Genomic DNA, 26,663 nt, shown 5'->3' on the forward strand with positions numbered 1-26,663 from the left:
AATTAGCAATTTCACAGTTGCAAAAAACATGCCCATTTCAATTATCTAATTTGTGATTTCCATGCCTTCATTCTTGGTTCATAACCTTCTGTTTGAATTGTATAATTTTACCTCACAGATATTTGTGATTTGAGAGTTCCAGCCCATACGGGCTTTTCAAGAACATGCTTTGTACAGAATGTTGCAGTTTACATGAACAGCATGAAGTAATGGTACCCCAGCTTGAGGGTTTCAGAGCATCCTTGCTTCCTTCAAATGATTGAGCAGAATGTGGATTGAATTATAAGAGGTTTCACTTCAGACAAGTTCCGATGAAAGGATAATGATTTGAGACGTTAACTGTTCACACCCCAGAGGCCCTCCCTAACCTACTTAGTATTTGCAGCATTTTCTGCTTCTATGGCCGATTACCAGATTCCATAGAGTGATAGTCATACAGCCTGTAAACAGGCTCTTCAGCCTCACTTGTCCATGCAGACCAACATGCCCCATCTACGCTAGTCCCACCTGTCTGTGTTTGACCCATATCCTTCTAAACCTATCCTATCCATGTGCCTGTCCAAATGTTTTTTAAATGTTTAAACATCCCTGCCTCAACTACCTCCTTTGGCAGCTCATTTCATATACCCACCAACACGTGTAAAAAAGTTGCCCCTCAGATTCCTGTAAAATCTTTTTCATCTTACCTTAAACCTCTGTCCTTTGAGCCTTAATTCCCTTAAGGGCCTGTCCCACCAGAATGCGATTGCATGCTTCTAGCGCGACCAAACATGGTGGCTTGAGGCGTACGGCCTCACGGGGCCGGTCCCACATCCAACCGCGGAGTCATCTGGAGTTTTGCGGGGCTGGTCCCGACATCATACTCACCAATCAGCTGGGCAGGAGGCGGGCCGACTGAATTTGGACGTCGCACGGCGTCGGGCGGTGACGTCATCACGCAACGCCACGCGCTAGGCGTACGCCATAAAGACGCTGCGTATGGCGTCGAGATGCTGCGTACGACGTCGAGACGCTGCGTACTCCCGTCGAGACGCTGCGTATGGCCTGAATGCGGCTGCGGGCCAACAGGCCGTTGTCGCGCGGGATTTTCGGACAGTGCAAGATTTTTGGAGCCCCGCGCGATGTCGGGACCATCCCCGCACAACTCCATACGCCTCCGCCGATCGAAATGGGACCAGCGCCGCGAGGCCGTATGCCTAAAGCTACCACGTTTGGTCGCGCTAGACGCATGCAATCGCATGCTGGTGGGACAGGCCCTTTACTCTTGGTAAAAGATTGTGCATTTATCCTATATATTCCTCTCATAATCTTATACACCTATATAAGATCATCCGTCATAATACTGTGATCCAAGGCCTAAAGTCCTAGCCCACTCAACCTCTCCCCATAGTTCAGGCCCTCGACTGCTGGCAACATCCTTGTAAATCTGCTCTGCATTTTTTTCAGCTTAACAATATCCCTCCTATAACCAAAACTGAACACAATATTCAAAAGATGGCCTCACGGATGTCCTATGCAACTGTAACATAATGTTCCACCTTCTACGCTCAATATGTATGACACTGTGCCTAAATCCTTCTCGACCACCTTATCTACCTGTGAAGGAACTATGTAGCTATGTTCCCAGATCCCTCTGCTCTACAACACTCCCCAGAGTCCTGCCATTCACTGCATAGGTCCTGCCCTGGTTAGACTTCACGAAATGCAACATCACCCTTATCTGTATTAAACTCTATTAACCATTCCTCAACCCACCAGCCCAACCAAACAAGATCCTGCTGCAATTTTTGACAATCATCATTACTACCTACAATACCACCTGTCATCTGCAAACGTACTAATCATGCCTTTTACGTTCTCATTCAAATCATTGATGTAGGCCTCCAGTCCAAAAACCAACCTTCCACCATCACCCCCTGCTTCCATCCAAGCCAATTTTCTATCCAGTTGGCTCACCCTACTTGGATCTCAGGTAATTTAACCTTCCAGCATAGCTGACCATAAGGAACCTTGTCAAATACCCTGTTGAAATTCATATATGTGTCTGCAGCTCTGCCCTCATCAACCTTTTTGGTTACATAATCAAAAAACTCAAAATAAAATTCAAAAACCTCAGATTTGTGTGTCATGATCTCCCACATACAAAACCATGCTGACTATCCTTATTAGCCCTTGTCATTTATGATAAGTGGGGTGGGAGATTGCAACCTTCACGTGGTCCGCCCTGTTTCAACGAATGCAATCAACCTGGCGTGCACAACCAAATAAGATCAAATAGAACAAGTTGTCCTACAACTTTAGGCTGTGCACGCCATATACAAGAAGAAGATTTATGATAAGTGACAAATTCATCTGCGATTCCTTGTTGACGTTTGTAAACTGAGATTATATGTCATACGTTGTTGATTCCACAGAATAGGCCAAGGAATCTTTCTTAGAATCTATTGAATCCTCATTTATCTCTTAAAAATTGCAGTGATAAAAGTATTCCTCATTAATGATTTCCTTGATAATAATATAATATATAGTTGAATAAAAAATGCAAAATGCTCCACAGTTCAAGCTGGATTTCAGCCTTTTCTGTTTTTATTCCAAATGTGCAATATTTTTTATTTCGCGATTAAACAGTTTTAAGCATTTGACATGAAAATGTCATTAAAGTAATTTGTTGAATTTGTATGTAAAGGTTGGATAAATTGTATCACTGCACTAAAGGATAGTTTGCCTATGCTACGTGCAGAAGGAAGTAATTCATTCTAAATTGCTTGAAGACATTGTTAATGATGGAATTGACATGGAAGCACAGGAGAATGTAAAAAGGAAAAAGTGCTGCAAAATGACAAAGACAGGAGGGTAATAGTTATTAATATTCTGAAAACTTGGTGCCAAATGGAACACATCAAATCAATAACATGGCTGTCTCATTTTCTGGGTGCTCTTTTTGCACAAGTCTGCTCGACTCTAATCGCAATTCCAGAAAAATGCTAAACTCTCTCAATCCCTCAAAAACACCAGCCCATACTCATTGGAGACACAATTAGCCAGCTGCTGTTGCAAATTCCCCAAATGCAAGGTCAAGTAAAATTGCCGACTGAAGTTTAGTGCCAAAACAGGTGTTTCCAACAAAAACCAATGACATTTATTGGTAAATTGATTTCTTTCAGAACAGTTTAAGAAAGAACTGCAGATGCTGGAAAAATCGAAGGTGGACAAAAATGCTGGAGGAACTCAGCGGGTGAGGCAGCATCTACGGAGAGAAGGAATAGGCGATGTTTCGGGTCGAGACCCTTCCTCAGACTGATGGGTCAAGGCCCTTCTTACAGAACAGCATTGTTGGAACAGCAGCAAATCACTAAGCCGCCCGCTGAAGGCTGTTCCCCTATTCAACGTGATCAAGGCCAAATTGTACATCTACATCTATCTGAAATGTATCCCATATCCCTTAAAATACTTGGCTAGCAAAACCCAATGTATCAACCTTGCTTTAATATTATTACTTTAGCTACTATCTATTACTTCTGTGGAAGACATGTAAAGTGCACTTTGTCACAAATAAGGGAACTCGAGGTAAAGGAACCATTAGGAGGTAGCGACCACAACATAAGAAGTTTTAATCTGCAATTTGGAGACGGAGAAGGTGAAATCAGATATGTCGGTATTGTAGCTGAGCAAAGGGGACTACAGAGGCATAAGGGAGGAGCTGCCCAAAGTTGACTGGAAAAGGACCCTAGCAGGGATGATGGTGGAACAGCAATAGCAGGAATTTCCTGGGAATATTCCGCAAGATGCAGGATCTTTTCATTCCAAAGATTAATACAGATTCTAGGGGGAGAAAGAGGTGATCGTCGCTGACAAGGGAGGTCAAGGGCAGTATAAAACTAAAAGAGAAGGCATGTAACATAGCTAAGATTAGTGGGGAGCCAGTGGATTGGGAAGCTTTCAAGGAACAACGGAAGGAAACTAAAAAGGCAATATGGGGAGAAAAGATGAAATACGGAGGTAAGCTAGCCAATAATATTTCTTCAGTTATTTAAAGAGTAAGAGAAAGGCAAGAGCGGAATGATGCAGGAGAAGTAATAATGGGGAATAAAGAGTTGGCAGAGGAGTTGAATAACCTTTTTGCATCAGTCTTCACAGTGCCTGAAATTCAAGGAGTCAAGGTGTGGAAGTTAGTGGAGTGGCTATTACTAGGGAGAAGGTGCTTGGGAACCTGAAAGGGCTGAAGGTGGATAAGTCACCTGGACCAGATAGACTGCATCTTAGGGTTCTGAAAGAGATGGCTTTAGAGATTGTGAAGGCATTGACAGCGATATTTCAAGAATCACTGGAAACAGGAGAAGTCCAAGATGATTGGAAAATTGCCAATATTACCCCGCTGCACAAGAAGGGAGCAGAGCAGAATAGTGTGAACTATAGGCTGGTTAGTCTGACTTCGGTGCTTGGTAAGATTTTAGAGTCCAATATAAAGGATGATGTTGTGGAGTACTGAGCAGTTCACGATAAAATAGCCCAAAGTCAGCATGGCTTTGTGAAGGGCAGGTCTTCACAGGAGCAAAATACCAACTGCTGGAGGACTCAGCAGATCAGGCAGTATATGTGGAGGGAAATGCACAGTCGACATTTCAAATCAGGATCTTTCATATGCACTAAAAAGTGGACAGGAACTAGCCAGATGGGCATTGGACAAGAACTAGCACAGGATAAGTGGATCCATGTAAGAAGGGGTGGATTGGTGAATGGGGTCAAGTAAGGAGAGGACAGTAGAGGCTGGGATGTGAATGATGGATATAGCCAATGGAGTCTGATAGGGAAGGAAATAAATAAGAAAATCAGCTGTGTAGATAGGAACATCAGGGGAAGGAGACCAGGTGGGAAGAGTATGTAGGTCATGGGTGGGGAAAATGGGTGAGGAAGAAGCTGGGTGAGTGGTTTTGGGAAAGGAAGGAATAGGAATAAGAATACTTTATTGTCACATGTGACTAGGCACAGTGAGATTCTTTGCTTCATACACAATGTATACAAATATACATTGAAAGAAGGCTATGTATGGGAGTATCTGGGTGGAAAGAGGGGCCAAGGGGAAGGTTACCTGAAAATGAGAGAATTCAATGCTCATGCCTTCAGGGTCCCAGTCTATCTGCCCATCACCCACACACTCCTATCACATCCTTTCCCCTATTGTCCCCATCTGTCCACCTCACCTCCCTTCTTTAGTCCCGTACACTACCTTCCTTTCTCATCAGGTTCCATCATCTGCAGTGCCCGATTACTTCCACCCCATCCCTGTCCCTGATGTTATCTCCACCCCATTCTCCACTTCCTGCTTCCATTCACCATTCCACTCCTCCACCTATCATGTGCCAGCTCTTGCCCATATCCCCACCTCTTTATTTTGGTCATCTACCCTCCACTCTTTCAGTCAAGTGGAAAGGTCATGATCCAAAACAATGCCTGTCTATTTCCCTCTGCATGACCCAGTGAGTTCCTCTAGCAGTTTGTGTTTAGCTCTGGATTCAAGCATCTGCAGTCTTTTGTGTCTACAAAGGTACTTGTATTGTTGAGTTTCTTTTTAATTATGTAGAGATATGTCAGAAAGAAACTATGTGATGAAGTTATTTGAGTAATTTGGCTGGTAATATTTATGATAATTTTAGTTTACCAATTCTAAATGTAAATCAACAAAGACTTTCATTGTACACAGAGCATTGGGGAATTTTACTGCATTAATACACAACATAAATACTATTCACTCTATTCACAGCTTGTTCAAGAAACATTTCCGTAGTTAAGTCAGTTGAGTGGCTAATTAGCACCTCGAAAAATCCTGAAGAGTTGTTATTTTGGATTTGTCAAATAAATTGCATGTTCATATTTCCACTAAAGCAATTGCCCCTTGGGAGAAGGTCAGGTTTTAAAACCTCGCCAACAAGTGAGAAATGTATCCTATAGAAATTCTTTTATACAAAAACTTTGACATTTATGTCCCAACAGAAATGTTTTCCCAACTTCCCTATACTTCTTGAAGCAATCTGCATCGATATTATTAAATCACTTCTCGCCTCATTTGAACACACCTGCCCATCTGTAATTGCACTTAGGATCAGAAACACAAATTGCAATAGATGCAGCCATTTTTGTAGATACTGCGATTTCTAAACTCACTATTAACAGTTGAATATACCACAGAAGAAGCTATAACCCCCCCTCTCCCCCCTTACCTCACCTGCATCCATCTATCACTTGCCAGGCTTCGTTCTGCCCTACCTCTTTTTCAGCTTTCTTCCCCACTACTACAATTAGTCTGAATAAGTCCCAACCCTAAATGCCACCTAGCCACATCTTCCAGTGATGCTGATGGGCTACCGAATTACCCCAACACTTTGTGTTTTTTGTTTGGTTTATTTGTTTTATTAAACTGCATTTCCAGTTTCTTGTGTCTACAATTTTTTTTTAATTGTCTTCTTTAGCATCCTGTCCAAAACACCTAACAACCTTTGACACCTTTTCAGGGGCTCAGAAACCCAGCAGATTTTCAGATCCATGGAGTCCAAAGAGCTGATACGACATTCCCCATTTAGGATGGAATTAAGCAACAAAGTACCACATGAATCAATTCTTGTCCCTCCATTCTTAGTAATTGATATTAATGGGCCATGGATACCTGGCACAGGACAATGAGGCCTGGGACAGATGAACCATGATCATATTAATCAGGCTTGAGGGCAGGCTTGAGGGGCTGAGTGTGTAACTCCTGTTCCTATTTTGTTCTGCTCCCAGTATTCTATCCAGTACTGCTAGCTATATCATGCATTCAAAAATCAACATAAGTTTTAACCAATTCAGTGCTTGCACCTGTTTCTTGTTGCAAGCCAGTAATGGATATATGGAGCTTTTTTTATGTTAGAGATTTACATCCCTATTGTACCTTACAGAAATTATGGAGACACACATTTCAAGAAGTTAATTGGCATGCTATAAATTTCAAATTAAAATTAACATTACATCAGCTTTCTTTCACAAAGCAAAATGTGCACAAAAGGAATTTATGAACTTTGTTTTTTTTTGCAGCTGAACCTTCTCCAGTTGGAGTACATAGCTTAAATTCCAGTGCTCATGAAATAATGGTCTGAAAATTATATGCACTGTCTGCTTGAATATTTAGCTTTGTGCTCTATGGGCAATATGCCCACTATAGTTAGAAAACTATTCTATTTGAAATTCTCTTTTTGAGGAACAATAACTGAAGTGCCACTGTTAAAGTTCTACAGGGATATGTGAGGCCCATAAATGTAAGATGTTAATAGATAATGTTATTTTCCTTTAAATAAAGTTCCATATTCTGGCAACTTTAGGATAATGTAGCATTTATTCTCAATAAGGATAATTTTCTGATAAATTATTTCCAAGAAATAAATGTGCTTCTTTTCTTTAGAATTTACCATCTCCTTATTCCAAGAAGTCAATTAATATTCCTGGCCTTTATTTTAGTTTATTGTCAAGGATTTTAACCTCAAACAGCAATTTAGTACCCTGTGGTGGTAAATAATCTATTCTAACCTATTTTCACTTTTTGCTTTGTTGTATTTACAAATTCACATGTTCACGTTCAAAAGTTATAGGAGTAGAATTAGGCCATTCGGCCCATCGAGTCTACTCCGCCATTCAATCATGGCTGATCTCTGCCTCCTAATCCCATTTTCCAGCCTTCTCCCCATAACACTTGACACCCGTTCTAATCAAGAATTTGTCTCTCTGCCTTAAAAATATCCACTAACATGGCCTCCAGAGCCCTGTGGCAATGATTAACTACCCTCTGGCTAAATAAGTTCATTCTCATCTCCTTACTAAAAGAACGCCCTTTAATTCTGAGGCTACGACCTCTAGTCCTAGACTCTCCTACCAGTGGAAACATCCTTTCCACATCCACTCTATCTATGCCTTTCATTATTCTGTAAGTTTCAATTGTTACCCTCACTGTTTTACAGGCCAAGATATATAATACATGACATATATTGAAATTTTATTTATATGTTTGATAGTACGTTACATTTGCATTGTTGTTCATTGAGGTAAGCATGCAAAATTAAACTAAACTAAAACTAAAATCAAAACTAAAGCACCAAACACTGAACAATAAAGTAGAACTAGTTACCATCTGTATTTCACCACATAGCAAGTTTCCAGTCTTGGTTAATCAATTAGGACAGAACCTCTAGGAAGAAAAAACTTGTATCCAGATGGAAGAATGAAAGTTCAAGGAAAAAAACCAACAGTAAAATCATTCTAATGATCAATAACAGAATCACCCCAGGCAAAATGGTCGAATGGTAGCAAGTCATTTGCCAGCTTTATTTTGGAAATGGTGTGCTAATGGCCTGTAATTCAGGAAAGTAAATGTTTTTTTTCAATGCCAGAGAAGAAGTTATTAATTTGAAGTTGAAAAAATATTGATTCTGCACAAATACACACATATACATAATTTCCTGATAAATTATTATGCCACCACAAAACTTTAAAAATTAGATTGTGTTACATATTGATATGATATGAATGAAATTTTGATTAAGTCTAATTATTGAACAATACAAAACATTACACTGCATTACAGTGGCAACTAGCATTCAAAGAACGTTGAGTTAGAAATACCCTTCTAAAGTTGTACAAAGGAAAAAAGTATTGATGAGAAAAGATTGAGTGACATTTCAAGTTGTCATATGCTGTCAATACAAAAGTGATTTATGCTTAAGTTGACGTGCAATTTTCTTAGATTTCACTTCGATTGCATCCTGTCAGCTAGAAAAATCTGTCAGTTGCCTATCAATTTCCAAACACTTACAGTTTCCATGTTCAACTTTACTGTTGAAGACAAGCGAGCCATGAGAAATATATTCAGTTTTATGCACCATCTTTTGTTTTCACCAATAGCTCCAGAATCATACTCAAAAATATAGTGTGAAATTCTTCAACAAAATAGATTAATGCATTAGGTGGGCTCCTGTTAGATCACGAATACTTGGAAAATTCACTTTAGTCTCTGATTGTAATTAATAAAAATGACCTTAGCAATAGGGAAGAAAATGTCCATAGCCTCTGCTTCTGATGGATTTCAGATGAACTACTGTGTGTGACAAATGAGGTGTTCAAATTTCTTGGAGTACTATTCTTTCAACTTTGATTAACATATTCATTTGAAACCTCTGTGTATATTAAAATAACAAATCTATGTATTTTCATTTGAAATAAAGGCATTAACTATTGCTCCAGATTTTGTAGCAGCAATGGTGATGATACATACTGACCATGACAAAGAACGTGGCAACATCTGTAGCATAGATTTCCTGGTAAATCTACAGCAGATTTACCTCAGTTTGAGGGAACTACCTTCACCTAAGCCTCATGTCATTAAGCTTGCAGAGAAGACAACTGTACTGTGAAATTCTCATATATATTATATCAAGAAACGCCTGTTTTTAAATTAACATTGAAAAGTGTGTAGAACATGTCATAAAGATAGGAACATAGTTGAAGCAGGTGCTCATATAACAAAATAAAATTACTTTCATTACTTTTAAATTTGTTGTTTTGAAACATTTGAGGGAACGGTGTAAACTAGATCATGGACCAGTAAGATCTAGCAATAATTATAGTATGTGTAGGAAGGAACTGCAGATGCTGACTTAAACCGAAGATAGACACAAAAAGCTGGAGTAACTTAGCAGGACAGGCAGCACCTCTGCAAGGAAGGAATGGATGACGTTTGAAGAAGGGTCTCGACCCGAAACGTCACCAATTCCTTCTCTTCAGAGATGCTGCCTGACCTGCTAAGTTACTTCAGCTTTGTGTCTATCTTTAGCAATAACTAGACTAAGTGGAACCCGTTGGGTCCCAGCACCACATGGGAGGGCTGGTCCCCCAACGCAATATTCCACCTCTCCACCAATGTGGGGGGGGGGGGTATCTGGAATGCTAGTATGGGTGTTGTGGACCGAAGGGACTGGTTTCCAGGGGGTTAGTATGGACACTGTGATCTGAATGGATTCTTGGGCTGGCAGCTCGGTCACTCAAACCTGTTGTGCTGGCAGCTCATTCACTCATGGCTGGTGGGCTGGCAGTTGACTCAGGGCTATTCCTTGAAATTCCATTTCAAGCAGGGTGCAAGGCCACCAAATTCAAGTGCAGTTTCTTACCACTTCAAGTAGGGTGCAAGGCAACTAAAGACAAAAATCAATATATAGCCCAAACAGGAAGTGGTCAAGATTAGACTTTTAATTATATAGAAGGCAAGACAACTTTAATTGGGCAAGGCAAATTTAACTAGGCAAGGTAACTTTAATTAGGCAAGGCAACTTTAATTAGGCAACACAGCTTTAGCATTTCCAAACCAAAGGCAACACAGCTTTAGCATTTCCAAACCAAAGATAATACAGCTTTAGCACTTCCAAACTATACTTTTTCGCACTTCCAAACCAAAGGCAACACAGCTTTAGCATTTCCAAACTATACTTTCAAACCACATTAAGGGCACTGACAGGTCAGTAAAACCACTCACAGTTTAGTAGACATGTGTTCAGTGTTATTCAAAGCTCATACTGAGAGACATGACCCTCTCGCTCCCCCATCTTGCAGAGACTGATTGAGGCGCTCAACATTTCAACATTGAGCTGATTCAGACGCTCAACCGGAAGGGGGCGTGGTCTTCAGGAGAGAGAATCGCAACATTTTATAAACACTAATAACTCTTTTATTTTTAATCGATGGGAAAAATCCTCTTGTCCTGCGCAGCGGAGGGGGACTCTGTAAGATGGATAAAAATCACAGCCGTAAGTGGCAGTGTTGTTTCTAAAATCAATATACAGAACAACAGGAAGTGGTCAAGATCAGACTTTTAGTAATATAGATTATAATTGAGTGCACTGATTTTCCAGTTGGGTTGGACATGAGTTATTAAAATCTGGTGGCAATCTCTCTTCTCTTAAATCTGTTATTTGGACTGAATAACTTGATTGGGTGAATCACTTGGTTGAAATGGTTCTTTTGATAAAAGTCAGAGATCTACTAAAATTAAATGCACCAATTAAAAACACATTTTCACCCAGTACAAAATATATCTACAGCTGTTTTTGCCCCACAACAAACTTGCAAATACCTTAAGTTCTTAGTTTATTGACTTCCTTAGAGAAGATTGAAAAAAAGTGGACCTTGTGAGGAGTAGCGATTCACTGAAAATCATCACTGTGCTTCCACGTTTAACTCCCATGATTTTGCATTCCAGAAGTTAAATTCACAGCATGCCGATGACAAACAATGACAGTTTCACTCTTAGTGGATCCACTGTATTCAGGTCATTGTGTAAAAAAAGCACCAAGAAAAAAAAATCAACCTCCAAATGGGTGCAGAATTAGATAGATAGACACAAAATGCTGGAGCAACTCAGAGGGACAGGCATCATCTCTGGAGAAAAGGAATGGGTGACATTTCAGGTCGAGACCCTTCTTCAGACTGAGCGTCAGAGGTGGTGGAGGCAAGAAATATGGTAGGGTAAGGTGTGAAAATGATAAATCAAAGCAGACGATGTTCAAGGAAATGTGGAATGATACATTATTAGCTGAGGGGAAGGTGACAACGAGGCATACAATCAGTCAAATATCAGTAAAATTAATCCAACCTCCAACCAAATTTGTCCAACCTCTCCTTATAGCTAATATCCTTTAATCTAGGCAATATTCTGGTAAACATCTTCTGAAACTTCTCCAAACCCTCAACATCCCTCATGTAATGAGTCAAGTCAAGTTTATTTGTCACATACGCATACGAGATGTGCAGTGAAATGAAAAGAGGCAATGCATGTGGATTGTGCAAAAAAACTACAAAACAGAATGTAACAGAATCACATATTACATATTTGTGGGAGGAAACAAAAGAAAAAACAGCAATTAAAAAAAAAACACAGTAAGAGTAGTCCCTGGTGAGATAGCAGTTTACAGTCCTAATGGCCTCTGGTAGGAAACTCCTTCTCATCCTCTCCATTTTCACAGCATGGCAACAGAGGCGTTTGCCTGACCGTAGCAGCTGGAAAAGTCCGTTGCTGGGGTGGAAAGGGTCCCCCATGATCTTGTTGCCTCTGGATTTGCACCAGTGAGTGACCAGAACTGCACAATGCTCCAAATATCAAAGTTCAATGAAGTTGCAACAACACTTCCCGTCTCATATTCAATACCCTGACCACTGATGGCAAACATACCCAACATCTTCTTTACTGCTCTCTCTCATGTGGCCACCTTTTGGGAGCTCTGGACTCGGATCCCAAGAGCCCTCTGTACATCAATGCTGTTAAGGGTCTTACGATTGACAATACTTTCCCTTATATTCAACCTCCCAATGTGCAACCTAACTTCCTCAGATTAAACTCCATCTACCATTTCACTGCTCATTTTGTGTAGTTAATCCATATCCCTCTGCATATTTTGACAGTTTTCCTCTCTGTTACCAACTCTAAATTGTTGGTGTCATCTGCAAACAGAATTATGCAACTTTTATGTATATTGATAATTTTGTGGGTGAAGAATTTTCTCATTGCTATTCCAATTTAAATATAAGTAATGGTGGGCTTGAAATTTATCAGAAAAATTAATATTGTAGTTGAGGCAACCCTTGGGGAGTACATCATATTCTTAGCAGTTTAGTATCAAAGCAGTCACTTCTGGATCTTTTGTCCTTTTCAAGTTGATTTTTTTGAAGCAAAAGAATTGTTTATTCTCAGCAGGCATCTAAATAATAGGCATGCTGATCAAACCAGAAACACTCATTCTACAGTCCCAGACTTGAGGAGCAGTCCCTGGCACAAAGTATCAGGAGAATCTTGCAACTATAATCTGGATTGAATAATTTGTACATCCATATTAAATGAATGCCATGTAGAACAGCAGCACAAAATGCAATACTTCACATTCAACCAAAAAATAGCATTCTTGAAGAACACCATTTAAAAACGAAACATTATTTTATATTATTAATAAACTATTTTAATCTAAAGTATGGAAGTCTTGATGTTCACAAAAATAACAAATGAATGCTACTTTGTATAGTAATTGAAGAGTTGTCAGGTGGATATCAAACTTAGCACCATCACTGCTCATGATACACCTGTGTGTCCTTGTACATAGGTTATTGAAACCTAACATGCATTGCAGCAACAATTAAGAAACAAACCTGATTTTTTGAAGATGTGACTAAAAAGGTCGATGAGAGCAGAGCTGTAGATGTTGTATACATGGATTTCAGTAAAGCATTCGACAAGGTTCTGCATGGTAGGCTGCTTTGGAAGATCGCATGGGATCCAAGGAGAGATAGCCGAATTGATAGAAAATTGGCTTCATGGAAGGAAGCAGAGGGTGATGGTGGAAGGTTGCTTCTCGGACTCTAGGCCTGTGATTAGTGGTGTGCCTCAGGGTTCTGTGCTGGTCTAGGGTTTGTCATCTACATTAATGATTTGGATGAGAACATACAGGGCTAGATTAGCAAGTTTACGATGATACAAAGGTGGGTGGTTTTGCAGATAGTGAAGATGGTTGTGAAGTATTGAAGCAGGGTCTGGATTGATTGGCCAGGTGAGCTGAAGAATAGTTGATGGAATTTAATACAGAGAATAGTGAGGTGGTGCATTTTGGGATGCCTAACAAGGGCAGGACCGACAGTAAATGGTAGGCCTCTAGAGAGTGTTGAAGAGCGGAGGGATCTATGAGAGAGTCTATTGGGGATGATTGGGCATGATCAGCCATGATCAAATTGAATGGCGATGCTAGGCCGAATGGCCTACTCCTGCACCTATTATCTAGGAATCCAGGTGCATGGTTCCTTGAAGGTCACTTCACAGGTAGATAAGGTGAACTCATACTATAAAAAAGAATACATATGGAGATAAAACTGACAAATTACTTGCAAATCAACTTAAAGGTGCTAAAGCGAGACCGAATATTTCTAAAATGTGCATGCTTAATGGCCAGTTCACTTCAGTTCACTTGCAAATTAATGACGCTTTCAGAGACTTTTATTCCCAGCTGATTTTTTTTCTCCATCTCCAACACCATGTTTTATTATTATTAATATAATAGGAAGAAAAGTAACTATATCAGTTTTTGAAAATTCTAAGATTTATAGTTATCAATCATAAATGTGATGCTTGGGAGGTTAGATTGCATGGGATCCAAGGAAAGATAGCTGAATGGATAACAAATTGACTTCATGGAAGGCAGCAGAGGGTGATGGTAGAAGGTTGCTTCTCTGACTGGAGGCCTGCGGGGAGTGTTGTAGAACAGAGGAATCTAGGAGTGCAGGTGCATCGTTCCTTGAAGGTCAAGTCACAGGTAGATAAGGTGGGCAAAGAGGCCTTTGGCACATTGGCCTTCATCAGTCAGAGTATAGAAGTTGGGAGGTCATGTTGCAGTTGTATAAGACGTTGGTGAGACCGCATTTAGATTATTGTGTTCAGTTCTGGGCACCATGTTATAGGAAAGAGATTGCCAAGCTTGAAAGGGGTCAGAGAAGATTTATGATGATGTAGCCAGGACTAGAGGATCTGAGCTTTAGGGAGAGGTTGAGGAGGCTGGTTACTATCCCTTGATGCGTAAGAGGATGAGGGGTGATCTTATAGAGGTGTACAGGATCATGAAAGGAATAGATTGGGTAGATGCACAGAATCTCTTGCCCAGAGTAAGGACTAGAGGGACATAGGTTCAAGGTGAAAGGAAAAAGATTTAACAGGAATCTGAGGGGTAACTTTTTCACACAAAGGGTGGTGGGTGTATGGAACAAGTTGCCAGACGAGATTGTTGAGGCTGGGAAAATCCCAACGTTTAAGAAGCAGTTAAATGGATAGGACAAGTTTGGAGGAATATGGACCAAGCGCAGGCAGGTGGGACTAGTGTAGCTAGGACATATTGGGTTCTCACAGAATGTTTACAGTGCATATTGTTAAGGCCTTGAATGAACCAAATTGTTTAAGAAACTCACCACTGGTCTACAAAATGTTCTTTGTGCCCGCCCAATCTCAATTAACAGGGCAAATGCACTTCACATGAAAACTACATTCAGGATTCAGGTTAAACACACAATTCCCGCCAACAAAGTATCACGCTAATATATGGAGGGGAAAAGAAATTGACAACGGAACATTCAAAGTTTACTTGATTTTCTTTTTCTGCACTCAATTCAACATTGTTCATTTTTGGGCGATTGACTTTTCAATTTCCCAACCATATAAAAGTGCCCGATGATTATATCGTTTTACCTGTTTAAGATCCAGGGTGACAGTAACATGATGGTATTTCATTCCATTTTGTGTACTGGGACTTTGCCACCAGCGGTTTGTGCCATCAATTGCATTTGTTATTGGATGGCGTTCTGTAAAATAAAATGGGATGACATTCAGAATTTTAATGTTCACTGGACCAAGTGCAGACACGCTGGGTCTGTTCCCCCAACGCACCCATCCCCTACCCGCAGTCCCCATGGGAGGCGTGGCAGGCAGAGAGGGAACAAGAGAGGGGGGGGGGGCAGAGAAGGAGGGGGGATAGAGTTTGAGAACGCACCCCGTCCCCTACCCTTAGTCCCCACAGGAGGCATGGAGGGGGCAGAGAGGGAGGAGGGTAGAGAGGATGTTGGGGGGAGGGGAGGCATAGAGGGAGTGGGGTACAGTTTGAGGGGTGGGGGAGCATGTCGTGCAGGGGAGGGCTGGTTCCTGAACGCAATACTCCCTCGCTCCCGGCTCCCGGCTCCAGGCAGGGCCTGAGTAGGAGGGGAGTGGTTGGGGGGGGGGGGGGGGGGGGGGGGGTCGAGGCACAAGCAGGGCTGTTTCTTTTCAATTTTTTTTCAGGTTTTTGAGAAATAAAGCATGAATATTTCAGATAAGGTGATTTTGGGGGGAGACAGGGGGGAGAGAGGGGGGAGAGGGGGGGGAGGGGGGGAGAGAGGGGGAGAGAGAGAGGGGAGAGAGAGGGGAAAGAGGGAGAGAGAGGGAGCGAGAGGGGGGAGAGAGAGGGGGAAGAGAGAGGGGGGGAGAGAGAGGGGGGGGAGGGGGGGAGAGAGGGGGGGGGTGGGGGGGGGAGAGAGAGGGAGAGGGGGGGGGAGGGGGGGGAAGAGAGAGGGAGGAGAGAATGGGAGATGGGGGTGGGGGGGTAGTAGAGAAAAAAAGGAGAGAAGGGGAGAGAAAGGGGAGAGAGAGGGGAGAGAGAGGGGGGGAGAGAGAGGGGGAGAGAGGCAGAGAGAGAAAGGTTGGGGAGAGAGAGATGGAGGGGGGAGGAGAGGGGGGAGAGAGGGGGATAGAGAGAGGGGGAAGGGGAGAGAGGAGGGAGGTGTGGAGAGAGGGAAGGGCGAGAGGAGATGAGGAGGGGAAGAGAGAGGAGGGGGGGAGAGAGGAGGGGGTGAGGAGAGGGGGAGAGGAGGAGGGAGGAGGAGGGGGAGGGAGGAGGAGGGGGAGAGAGGGGAGGAGGGTGAGAGTAAGAGGAGGAGAGAGGGGGGAGAGGAGGAGGGGGGGAGAGGAAAAGGAGGAGGGGGGGGGAGAGGATGGGGAGGGGAGAGGAGGAAAAGGAGAGCGGAGCGGAAAGGGATCCGACCCGAGACGGACCCGAGAGCTCAGTCCGCCGATTTCTTTAGGTTTGCATAAATGTTGTTTGTGAATTCTGTGAGTTTTATAATCCCAGATAAAGTTTGTAATCACAGTCAAGTTTTTTAAAGAAGTTTTTAGGGAGAAAAATTGGTATTAATTGAAATAAGTACAGGAGTTGTGGAAGGAAGATCATCTTTATGGCATTTACTCTCCCTATAAGGGAAATCGGAAGTGTTTTCCAAAATTGAATAAGGGCATTTAATTTGGTGATTAATGGTGAAAAATGTGCTTGAAATAAGGAGGAATTTTTTTCTAGTCACGTAAACTACAAGATATTTAATTTTTTCCGTAGCAATTCTAAAGGGAAATTTTAGAAGGTGTGACGGGTCTTAAGGTTCTATCTTTTGCATGAATTTGACTTGATTGTATTTATGAACAGTATTATCTGATCTAAATGGATAGTATGCAAATCAAATCTTTTCACTGCACCTTGGTACACATGGCAATAATAAACCTCAACCTAAACATGATCTGAAATATTATAATGTGCATGAAAATATCTGATCAAAATATATTGGACTTCCGTGATTTAGTTCCCGATCCATCTGTGTTCTACAGACTTTTTTCTCATAGTTGTAACTCTTAAACAGTCGTAAATGGCAATTCTGTCAAGTATCCAAACTAGATAATTACTATTTACTGGTTACATGCTCTGTAATCTTACTTTTGTCTCTCAAGCCAAATTCCCAGGCAAAAGTTGAAGAAAAGGCTTAGGCTCTTTCTGTTTTCCAACAATTACTAAGGACATCCAAAAGTGCATGTAACAGGAAAGCTCCCAGACAATAATAAATGAAAAACAAACACATCCTTTAAAACTGTCTCTGTGAAGAATTAACAACATACCCCTTGGATTTTTACTATTCATGGAACAGATTCTGCACTGTGGGTTTCTAAACGGCCGTCCAGGAACATGTTCGACAAGTTTGCAATACATCTCAGGTCCATTCTGACCGCAAGTGGCATTGGTACTGATTTCAGCCATGGTGGCAAGATTTAACACTGCCGGAAACAACCCTAAAAGGCATAAAGAAACATTCTGTTAACTGCATCTTCTCAATGGCCGTTTGACATTTAAGTCACTTTTACCACATCAAAAAGAACAAATTAATTAGTAAGCAACATTTATTTATATTGAATGAAATACAATTTGTTGTAATGTTACTTTATTTTAAAAGAAGACATCTTATGACATATAACATGCAGGAAATATTAATTTGTATAGCTTAAATAGTTAAGAAATGATGTATTTCAACATTCCATTTCATTTTCTTGCTTTCTACATGCAAGTTAATAAATTCATAAATAGACACAAAATGCTGGAGTACTCAGCGGGACAGGCAGCATCTCTGGAGAGAAGGAATGGGTGACATTTTGGGTACAGAGATAAAATGTAGTCGGAGACAGTAAGATCGGTAAGTGAACTGGGAAGGGGAGGGAATGGAGAGAGAGGGAAAGCAAGAACTTCTTGAAGTTAGAGAAGTCAATGTTCATACTGCTGGGGTGTAAGCTACCCAAGCAAAATATGAGGCGCTGTTCCTCCAATTTGTGCTGGGCCTCACTCTGACAATAGAGGAGGCCCAGGACAGAAAGGTCAGTGTGGGAATGGGACGGGGAGTTAAAGTGTTCAGCAACCAGGAGATCAGGTAGGTTTAGCCAGACTAAGCGGAGATGTTCAGCGAAACGATCGCCGAGCCTGCGCTTGGTCTCAACAATACAGCGGATACAGTAGATGAGGTTGGAGGAGGTGCAAGTGAACCTGGGTGCTTGGACAGAGTCGAGGCAGGAGGTAAAGGGACGGGTGTTGTATCTCCTGTGGTTGCAGGGAAAGTACCTGAGGAAGGGGTGGTTTGGGTGGGAAGGGACGAGCTGACCAGGGAGTTGCGGAGGGAACAGGCTCTGTGAAAAGCAGAAAGGGGTGGAGATGGGAAGATAAGGCTAGTAGTGGGATCCCGTTGGAGGTGGCGAAAATGTCGGAGGATTATGTATGATATGTGACGGCGGATGGGGTGGAAGGTGAGGACAAGGGGGACTCTGCCCTTGTTACAAATGGGGGGGAGGGGGAGCAAGAGCAGAGCTGCGGGATATCGAGGAAGCCCTAGGGAGAGCCTCATTTGTAATGGAAATGGGGAACCCACGTTCCCTAAATAATGAGGACATCGCCGATGAACTGGGCACAGATGCAGCATAGAGGAATTGGTAGGGGATAGAGTCTTCACAAGAAGCAGGGTGGGAAGAAGTGTAGTCTAGATAGCTATGGGTGTAAGTCGATAGTCTGTCTCCTGTGATGGAGATTGTGAGACCTAAAAAACGGTAGGGACATGTCGGAGATAGTCCAAGTGAATTTGAGTGCAGGATGGAAATTAATCGTGAAGTTGATGAAGTCAGTGAGTTCTACATGGGTGCAGGGGATAGCACTAATGCAGTCGTCAATGTAGGGGAGGTAGAGTTCGGGGATAGGGCCAGTGTACACCTGGAACAGTGATTATTTGACATACCCTACAATGCAGGCATAGCTATCCGTAGCTATTTGTATTGATTTTTTTTTAAATTATAGGAAAAAAGTAGATCACAGAATTTCTAGTCCCCACCAGAAACATTTTTTTTAAAATCTTACAGCTAAAATAAAAAAAAAATTCATTGTGCTGCTTGAAAAAAATGTGAGTTTGGTGTCTGGAGAGCCAAGTCTAATTTGGCTTCAGTCAATGAGAATTGGGCTGGAATGTAATGTTGGTGCTATTGCTGCTTTGTGATAGTGCCAGAAATACTGGTATCACCACAGATGTGACAGATGTTGTTTCTATTGGTGTGGTGGAGTAGAACATTTTGGTCAACATTTTTTTTTTAACAGTTTTGCAATCCATTGACATCTGCATCTAGTATTTCTCAAACATACTAAATATGGTTCTGCCGTGTTTACAGTACTAATAGAAATAAACCCAATGACCTACACCAAAAAATGTACATATGTAAATTTACTTGAGGGGTTTATTACTGTTGACATCTGCAAATGTGAAGAAGTATCTTCAAACAATTTGGAGGCTACAGATATTTACAAGATGAATGGAGAAGGTGTAAATTATGGAAAGCTTGTGAAAATGCATATTAGTTTTATGTATACAGTTCAAACAAAACTGTATATAGAAGAAAATAACATTCATGCATTTACTATTTTGAGGATCTTTTAGGCACTTCACAAATAAATAAAATTTATTCACCATTGGAATATCGACAAATAAAGCAGCTAATTTGCACACATCAAGATGAAAATAAAAAAGCATATTTTGCAACAGTTTTATGAGAAATTGATGGTGGCCAAGTACTGGTAAACATGTGGCTATTTTTCATAGAGTCCATTGGAACACTTACTTCCACTTTTAACTGATGGACAGGGCTTCATTTTAAGAACATCCACAAAGAGACATCAATGGAATATTCTCATATAACTGCATGGAAATGTCAGCAAAGGTCATGTTCTCAAACCCCTGCAGTGGGGACTGAACACCTGGCCTTCCGATGTAGTGGAAAAATTGCAACTCAACTATCCATGTATACCTGAGGTGCTTGAAGAGGGCACGTCTCCCACAACAGCTGCTGGTGAGCTTCTACAGGTCAGCCATCGAGTCAGTTCTCACATACTGCATCACAGTATGGTACTCTGGCTGCACCGCAGAGAACAGGAGAGCTCTCCAACGCGTCATTAAGACTGCTGAGAGGATCACTGGCATCCAGCTCCCCAGACTGGAGGACATCTACCGGACCCGCTGCATCCGGAGGGTCAATGGCATCATTAGAGATAGTACACACCCTGGACACTGCCTCTTCACCCCCCGACACGACAAGACTAAAAAACAGCTTCTACCATAGAGCTGTGACACTACTGAACTCTATCCCCCTCCCACACTGATTCCCCCCCTCTCTCTCACACACCCGCCCATACTCCTATATGTTTATAGTCTAATTTTTTAATAGTTTTTTTTTAAACGTATTTTTATATTCATATTCCTGTGCAGCTGGAGGACTGCTCCAACAAAATGTTGTTGTCTTGTACAATGACAATAAAGATTATTATTATTATTATTATTATTATCATTATCTGTCTATCTTAACAGGACGAAGAGTTATTTATGTGCTAGGTATCATTGCTATAATACATGCAAGGTCTGAACAAGTTAATAAAGACAAAGATTACTAATTTTATGCAGCCTGGAACAGAAATTAATTCTCATTCACTTAAGCTTAATGCATGTTTGTGATAACCTGCACATTGTTCTGCACTTCCAAAAATTCTGTTTCATGAGCATCAATAGAGTCAAGCTTCAGATGCAAAGTGCAAACCACAACACTCATATGTGGAATACAAGAGACTGTAGATGGTGGAAACTTGAGCAAAAAAAATAAACTGCCAGAGGAATTAATTGGGTCAGACAGCATCTGTGGAGAAATATGAACAAACAATGTTTCAGGTCAGGACTTTCTTCACTTGAACCTACAGTGGGTTGTTTTCTAACACCAATATGTGTGTGTATTCGGCACACAAGTGAGGACATGTGCTCCAGAAGAAGTCCAAATGATTTATAACCCCTGGGTTAAGAAATTAAACCTAATCTCAATTTTAAACAGGTTGTCCTTTATCCTGAGACCATGCCATCTAGTTCCAAACATTGCACCAATGTCTCTCACAATCCAAATCATCTCAATTATTAGCTCTCATCCTTTTGAATGCTGGCAAACATACAACGAGCCTCCTAATTGCTTGTCTCTGATCAAATCACTCATCTCTGAAATCAATCTTCAATATCAGGAATAGGAATAGGAATACTTTATCGTCACATGTGACTAGGCACAGTAAGATTCCTTGCTTGCATACGCAATGTATACAAATGTATAGCAGCCACCTACTGCACTGACAAAGTTACAAAGCACGCCAGCTCCCCCTTTTGTCCCCCCACCACAGGGTTTCAGTGGCTCCATTTATATCAGTATCTTCCTCTGATGTAGAGACCAAAAGTAGTCTTACCCAAGTCCTAAATAATTTCATCAAGTATCACTTGCTTTTGTGTCACAACCCGGTGCTGTGGGGCTTCAAGCTTCTCTACCTCCTGCCCAACAATAGTATTGAGAATGGGGCATGTGAGATCCTTGATGATAGATCCTGCGTTCTTGATGCAGAACCTTGTGTAGATGCTTTCAATGGTGTGGAAGCTTGTGATGTGATGGACCACTCTCTGCATTTTCATGTTCTTGTGTGTTGAAATAGCTGTAACAGGCCATGATGTAACCATTAGGATATTTTCTACAGTGCCTTTGTAGAAATTTATCAGAATATTCGGCAACATGCCAAAACCTTTTAGATTTTAAGTCAAGTGCAGTTCTGGTTTTTTTTTCTTGGTACATTTTTGATAGCCATTTGGCAAGATGCAACAGAAGATGCTTATTCATAAATGCACTTGGTATTGAATGAAATAAAACAATCTGTAATTGGTTAAGCAACAGTAAACAGCAGTGACAGAATATTCTATAGTCTGAATGTGTGCAAAGTTTGATGTCACTATCGCTCAAGACTGGTAATCTAACAAAGGGACAGGCCAGTTAACAAATCATAAATTATTTATAACTGGTAAGAGTGAAATTGATTGAAACATACAAATCCTCTCGATCTTGGCAGGATGAGAGGGTTTAGAGAGAATGTTTCCTCTTCTGGGAGAATCCAGGACTAAGGTCACTGTTTATGTTGGGAAAACACTCTTCTTTAAAGGGTGGTGAAAGCAGTATTTTAATATTGTTGAGGCAAAAGATAGATGGACACTTGATGAGCAAAGTGGTGAAAGGTTAACATGGATAGACTGGAATGTGGAATCGAGGATATAATCAGATCAGTCATGATCTTATTAAATGGAGAAACAGACTTGGAGCACCAAACCTCTTGCTGCAATTACTTCTTGTGTTCAATGTTCCATACAAAGTGTTGTACAGAGAATATCTACGCAAGCTCCTCAACTTTCCAGAAGACAAGAAATGAACCCTACCTAATCATTACTGCATTTTACACTGGAGAAGCAATGAAGAACAAATAAAATTTGATTTTTCAGTTCCAAAAATGGCAAAAAGAAACAAAAACAGCATTTTGCAGCTGCCTTTCAGGGCCAAAATTCCCTAAATACATATCATCAAAAACAATATCTGGAAAACATAGTCGGGGAGAAAGAGGTATAAAGCCTTTCCATCAGTATGAGATCCACGCTTTACTGCTTAGACAATACACCTTTTAGACAAGCCAGGTTGCAAAATCATTTCATTTAGAAAATGCTTCTCCTGGTTTTCAGCTGGTACAAATATTTCATTTGGAAACAATTATAGAAAAATGAAGAAAATTCTTTGAACAAGATCTGTTTTATATTTTAGAAGCACAATGTGTGGGAAGATCATGGCTAAAGAACATAAAAATAAAATGTTGTGCCGGAAATCTATCCCAGCTGTGCTCCGAAACTGTTATTCAGCTCCAGATGTCAAAAAATTCAAACAACTTATTAATTTTTCAACACACCTCAAACTTTGGTTGTAAGAAAAGTTGTGTATGCAGCAGCATTAAAATAAATGGAACAGGTACACCTTTTGATTACTCTACTTTTTGTTATAGCAAAATAATACTTAACAGCACTTAAATACAAATTCCATCCAAAGGCAGCATTTCCCTCTCAAATACACAATTTTTATTAATTTGTTTAATAACATCATTGAACAATTATTAAAATTGCAGCCTGTGCAGTTCACTATCTCCTTACAGTTCATTTCTCATTACTTGTAAAAATCACTTAATGATGAATATTGTTCAACGCAAGCAATTTACATCATCCATAGTACCCTTTGGCATTTCGCACAAATTCTCTGTAATGTTGCTTCCCCTCTTATTTTTGCAGTTTGGATTCATGCCATAATTGTGTTTTAATTGGCTCTAAACTGAAAGACAACATATCAGAATAGAAAGATAAGGAACATGCTTATCCAAAATACTCATGGGAAATATCTCATGCTGAACAACTACTCCCGGTAATTTACAAGTAAAATAAACCAATACAATGTGATCTCAAATCAAATTACTTTGTGGGGAAAAAAATATTTCAGACAAAATTTTCAGCATCAAAACTAAAATGATTGCATCGTGCATTACATTGCAATGGCGACAGCATTATAGTACTCTATTCAACTGTGTCCAAAGTGATTTGTATAGGGTGGACAATATTGAGAGTAACGATTCAATGGAGATTATGTCGCATGAGGAGTATCAGGCTATGAACAAGCTGTCCGAACACAAAGCAAGTGGCTTAGATCATATTTCTGCTGAACATCTAAAATATGGCAGTATGAGGATAGCTCCTCTCCTTGCTATTTGTTTTACTGGCTTTATGATTCAAGGCTTGTTACCAGACTCAATGTTATCTGTTCTGTTAGTGACAGTCATTAAGGACAAAGCTGGTAAAGTGGGTAGCCTAAATAATTACAGGCCCATAGCTTTAGCCAGCATATTGTCAAAAGTCCTATAAAGAATTCTGCTGGATAGATTAAATGTGTTGGTTAACTCCACAGATAACCAGTTTGGTTTTAAAGCTAAACATGGTGCTGACTTGTGTATATATGCCTTAAAGAAAATTGTAAACAAATATAGAGATTAAAAACTCATCGATTCTTATGTGCTTTATTGATGCTTCCAATGCCTTTGATCATGTTAATCATAGAAAGTTGTTTGTTAAATTGAGTCAAAGAGGGGTGCCTAAATATATTGTGATAATTCTGGTTTACTGATATGCCCATCAGACTATGCAAGTAAAATGGGGCAATAGGGTCTCAGCCCCATTTGGGGTTAGCAATGGTATCAGACAAGGGGGAATTTTGTCTCCAGTTCTTTTTAATCTCTATATTGATGATCTGTCCAAACAATTGAAAGCCTGTAATACTGGGTGCATGGTTGGTAATACTCTAGTGAACCATATTATGTATGCAGATGATCTTGTGGTCTTTAGTCCATTAGTCTCCTGCAGCTCCATTCTACACGTTCTGTGTATGGTGTGGAACATGATATTAAATATAATGCTGGTCAGAGTGCTGTTATGATCTGTAGAACCAAAAAGGATACATATTTCTAAAGTTTCCTGATCTTAAATTGTCTGATGAATAATCTTATTGTCTGTAATAAGGTAAAATATCTTGGACATTTTATTACAGAACAAATGACAGATTATGAGGATATTTATCGGCAACGACGCATGCTGTATGCACAACTCTTATGCAAGGGTACGGAACATTTGCATTTTTCAGCTTGAAATTGTGCAATATGGTGCATACTGTAGCGAATCTTATAACTTACACTTGAATACAATATATATGCTTTAAATTGGATTGGAGCGTTTTTGAAAGGGGGGAGGCTGTGCGATCACTGATTCAGATTCAATTTTAATTGTCATTGTCAGTGTACAGTACAGAGACAACGAAATGCATTAAACAACGAAACAACGAACTGATCACTGGCCTTGGGGGTACCCGGTGAGGGAGTGGAGCAACCGAGTGGGGAGAGGGTGTGGGAGAAGGGTAGGAACTTTTTGAAAGTTGATGTATTCAAATCATGTTTTAGTGCACTGTAGAAGTATGATTTCAATGTTTTTTGTATGAAGTATTTTTAAGAGGTAACTTTTTAAGGGGTAACTTTATCCACACAAAGGGTGATGGGTGTATGGAACAAACTGCCAGAGGAGGTAGTTGAGGCAGGGACCATCCCAACATTTAAGAAAAAGTTAGACTGATACATGGATAGTACAGGTTTGGAGGTATGGACCAAAAGCAGGTAGTGTAGCTGGGACATGTTGGCGGGTGTGGGCAAGTTGCGCCGAAGGGCCTGTTTTCACACTGTATCACTCTATGACTACATTATACCTCCACCATGCATGAATGCTTCAAAATCAAGTGATCGAGTTTTATTGCCATATACTCAAGCATAGAAACATAGAAAACAGGTGCAGGAATAGGTCATCGGCCCTTCGAGCCAGCACTGCCATTCAATATGATCATGGCTGTTCATCTAAAATCAGTACCTCTTTCCTGTTTTTTCTCCATATCCCTTGATGTCGTTAGCCCCAAGAACTAAATGTAACTCTCTCTTGAAAACATCCAGTGAATTGGCCTGCACTGCCTTCTGTGGCAGAGAATTCCACAGATTCACAACTCTCTACATGAAGAAAGTTTGTTCTCATCTCAGTCCTAACTGCCCCTCCCCCTTATTCTTAAACTTTGACCCATGGTTCTGAACGCCCCCAACATCGGGAACATATTTCCTGCAGTTACAGTAAGTGAAAATCTAGCAGGCAAGCAGGATGCTTTCTCCAACCACCCCCATTTGAAGTCCACTATCTTCTACCGTTTCTACCCAGTGCTTGGTACTTACTTCCAGCAGCCACTAGTTGTCCTCCAGGATGCACCGAGCCGCTGCCTGATCCATGCCGGTCACCTGGGCAAATTCGACACAGAGACTCTCTCTCTCTCCCCCCTCCTCTTTCCGCTCTCTCTCCTCCACCCCCCTCTCTCTCTCTCCCCCTCTATCTCCCTCCCCCTCTCCCCTCCCCCCCCTCTCTCTCTCCTCTCTCTCTCTCTCTCCTCTCCCCCTCCCCCTCTCTCTCTCTCTCTCTCTCTCTCTCTCTCTCCCCTCCCCTCTCTCTCTCTCTCCCCCTTCTCTCTCTCTCTCTCTCTCCCCCTCTCTCCCTCCCTCTCCTCTCTCTCCCCCTCTCTCTCTCTCTCCCCTCTCTCTCTCTCTCTCCCCCTCTCCCTCTCTCTCTCTCCCTCTCTTTCCCCTCTCCCCTCTCTCCCTCTCCCCTCTCTTCTCCTAACTCTCTCTCTCTCTCTCTTTCTTCTCTCTCCCCCACTCTCTCCCCCCTCTCTCTTTCCCCCTCCCTCTCTCTTTCTCTCTCTTCTCTCTCTTCCCCCCTCCTCCTCCTCTCTTCCCCATTTCTCCCTC

At 41.2% G+C, this 26,663-nt stretch overlaps 1 protein-coding gene across 1 annotated transcript in view; it reads right to left on the bottom strand.

Moving 5' to 3' along the window:
- Positions 1-26,663, bottom strand: part of lama2 (laminin, alpha 2) — a 323,797-nt gene that overhangs the window by 224,725 nt on the left and 72,409 nt on the right. The window contains exons 2-3 of the mRNA XM_055636370.1: positions 17,507-17,677; positions 15,287-15,399 (exon numbers count right to left, since the gene is read on the bottom strand). Of these exons, the coding sequence (XP_055492345.1) occupies positions 15,287-15,399; positions 17,507-17,677 (284 nt within the window). The remainder of the gene's footprint in view (positions 1-15,286; positions 15,400-17,506; positions 17,678-26,663) is intronic.

This window comes from Leucoraja erinacea, chromosome 5, assembly GCF_028641065.1.
Source record: "Leucoraja erinacea ecotype New England chromosome 5, Leri_hhj_1, whole genome shotgun sequence".
Lineage (NCBI taxonomy): Eukaryota > Metazoa > Chordata > Chondrichthyes > Rajiformes > Rajidae > Leucoraja > Leucoraja erinaceus.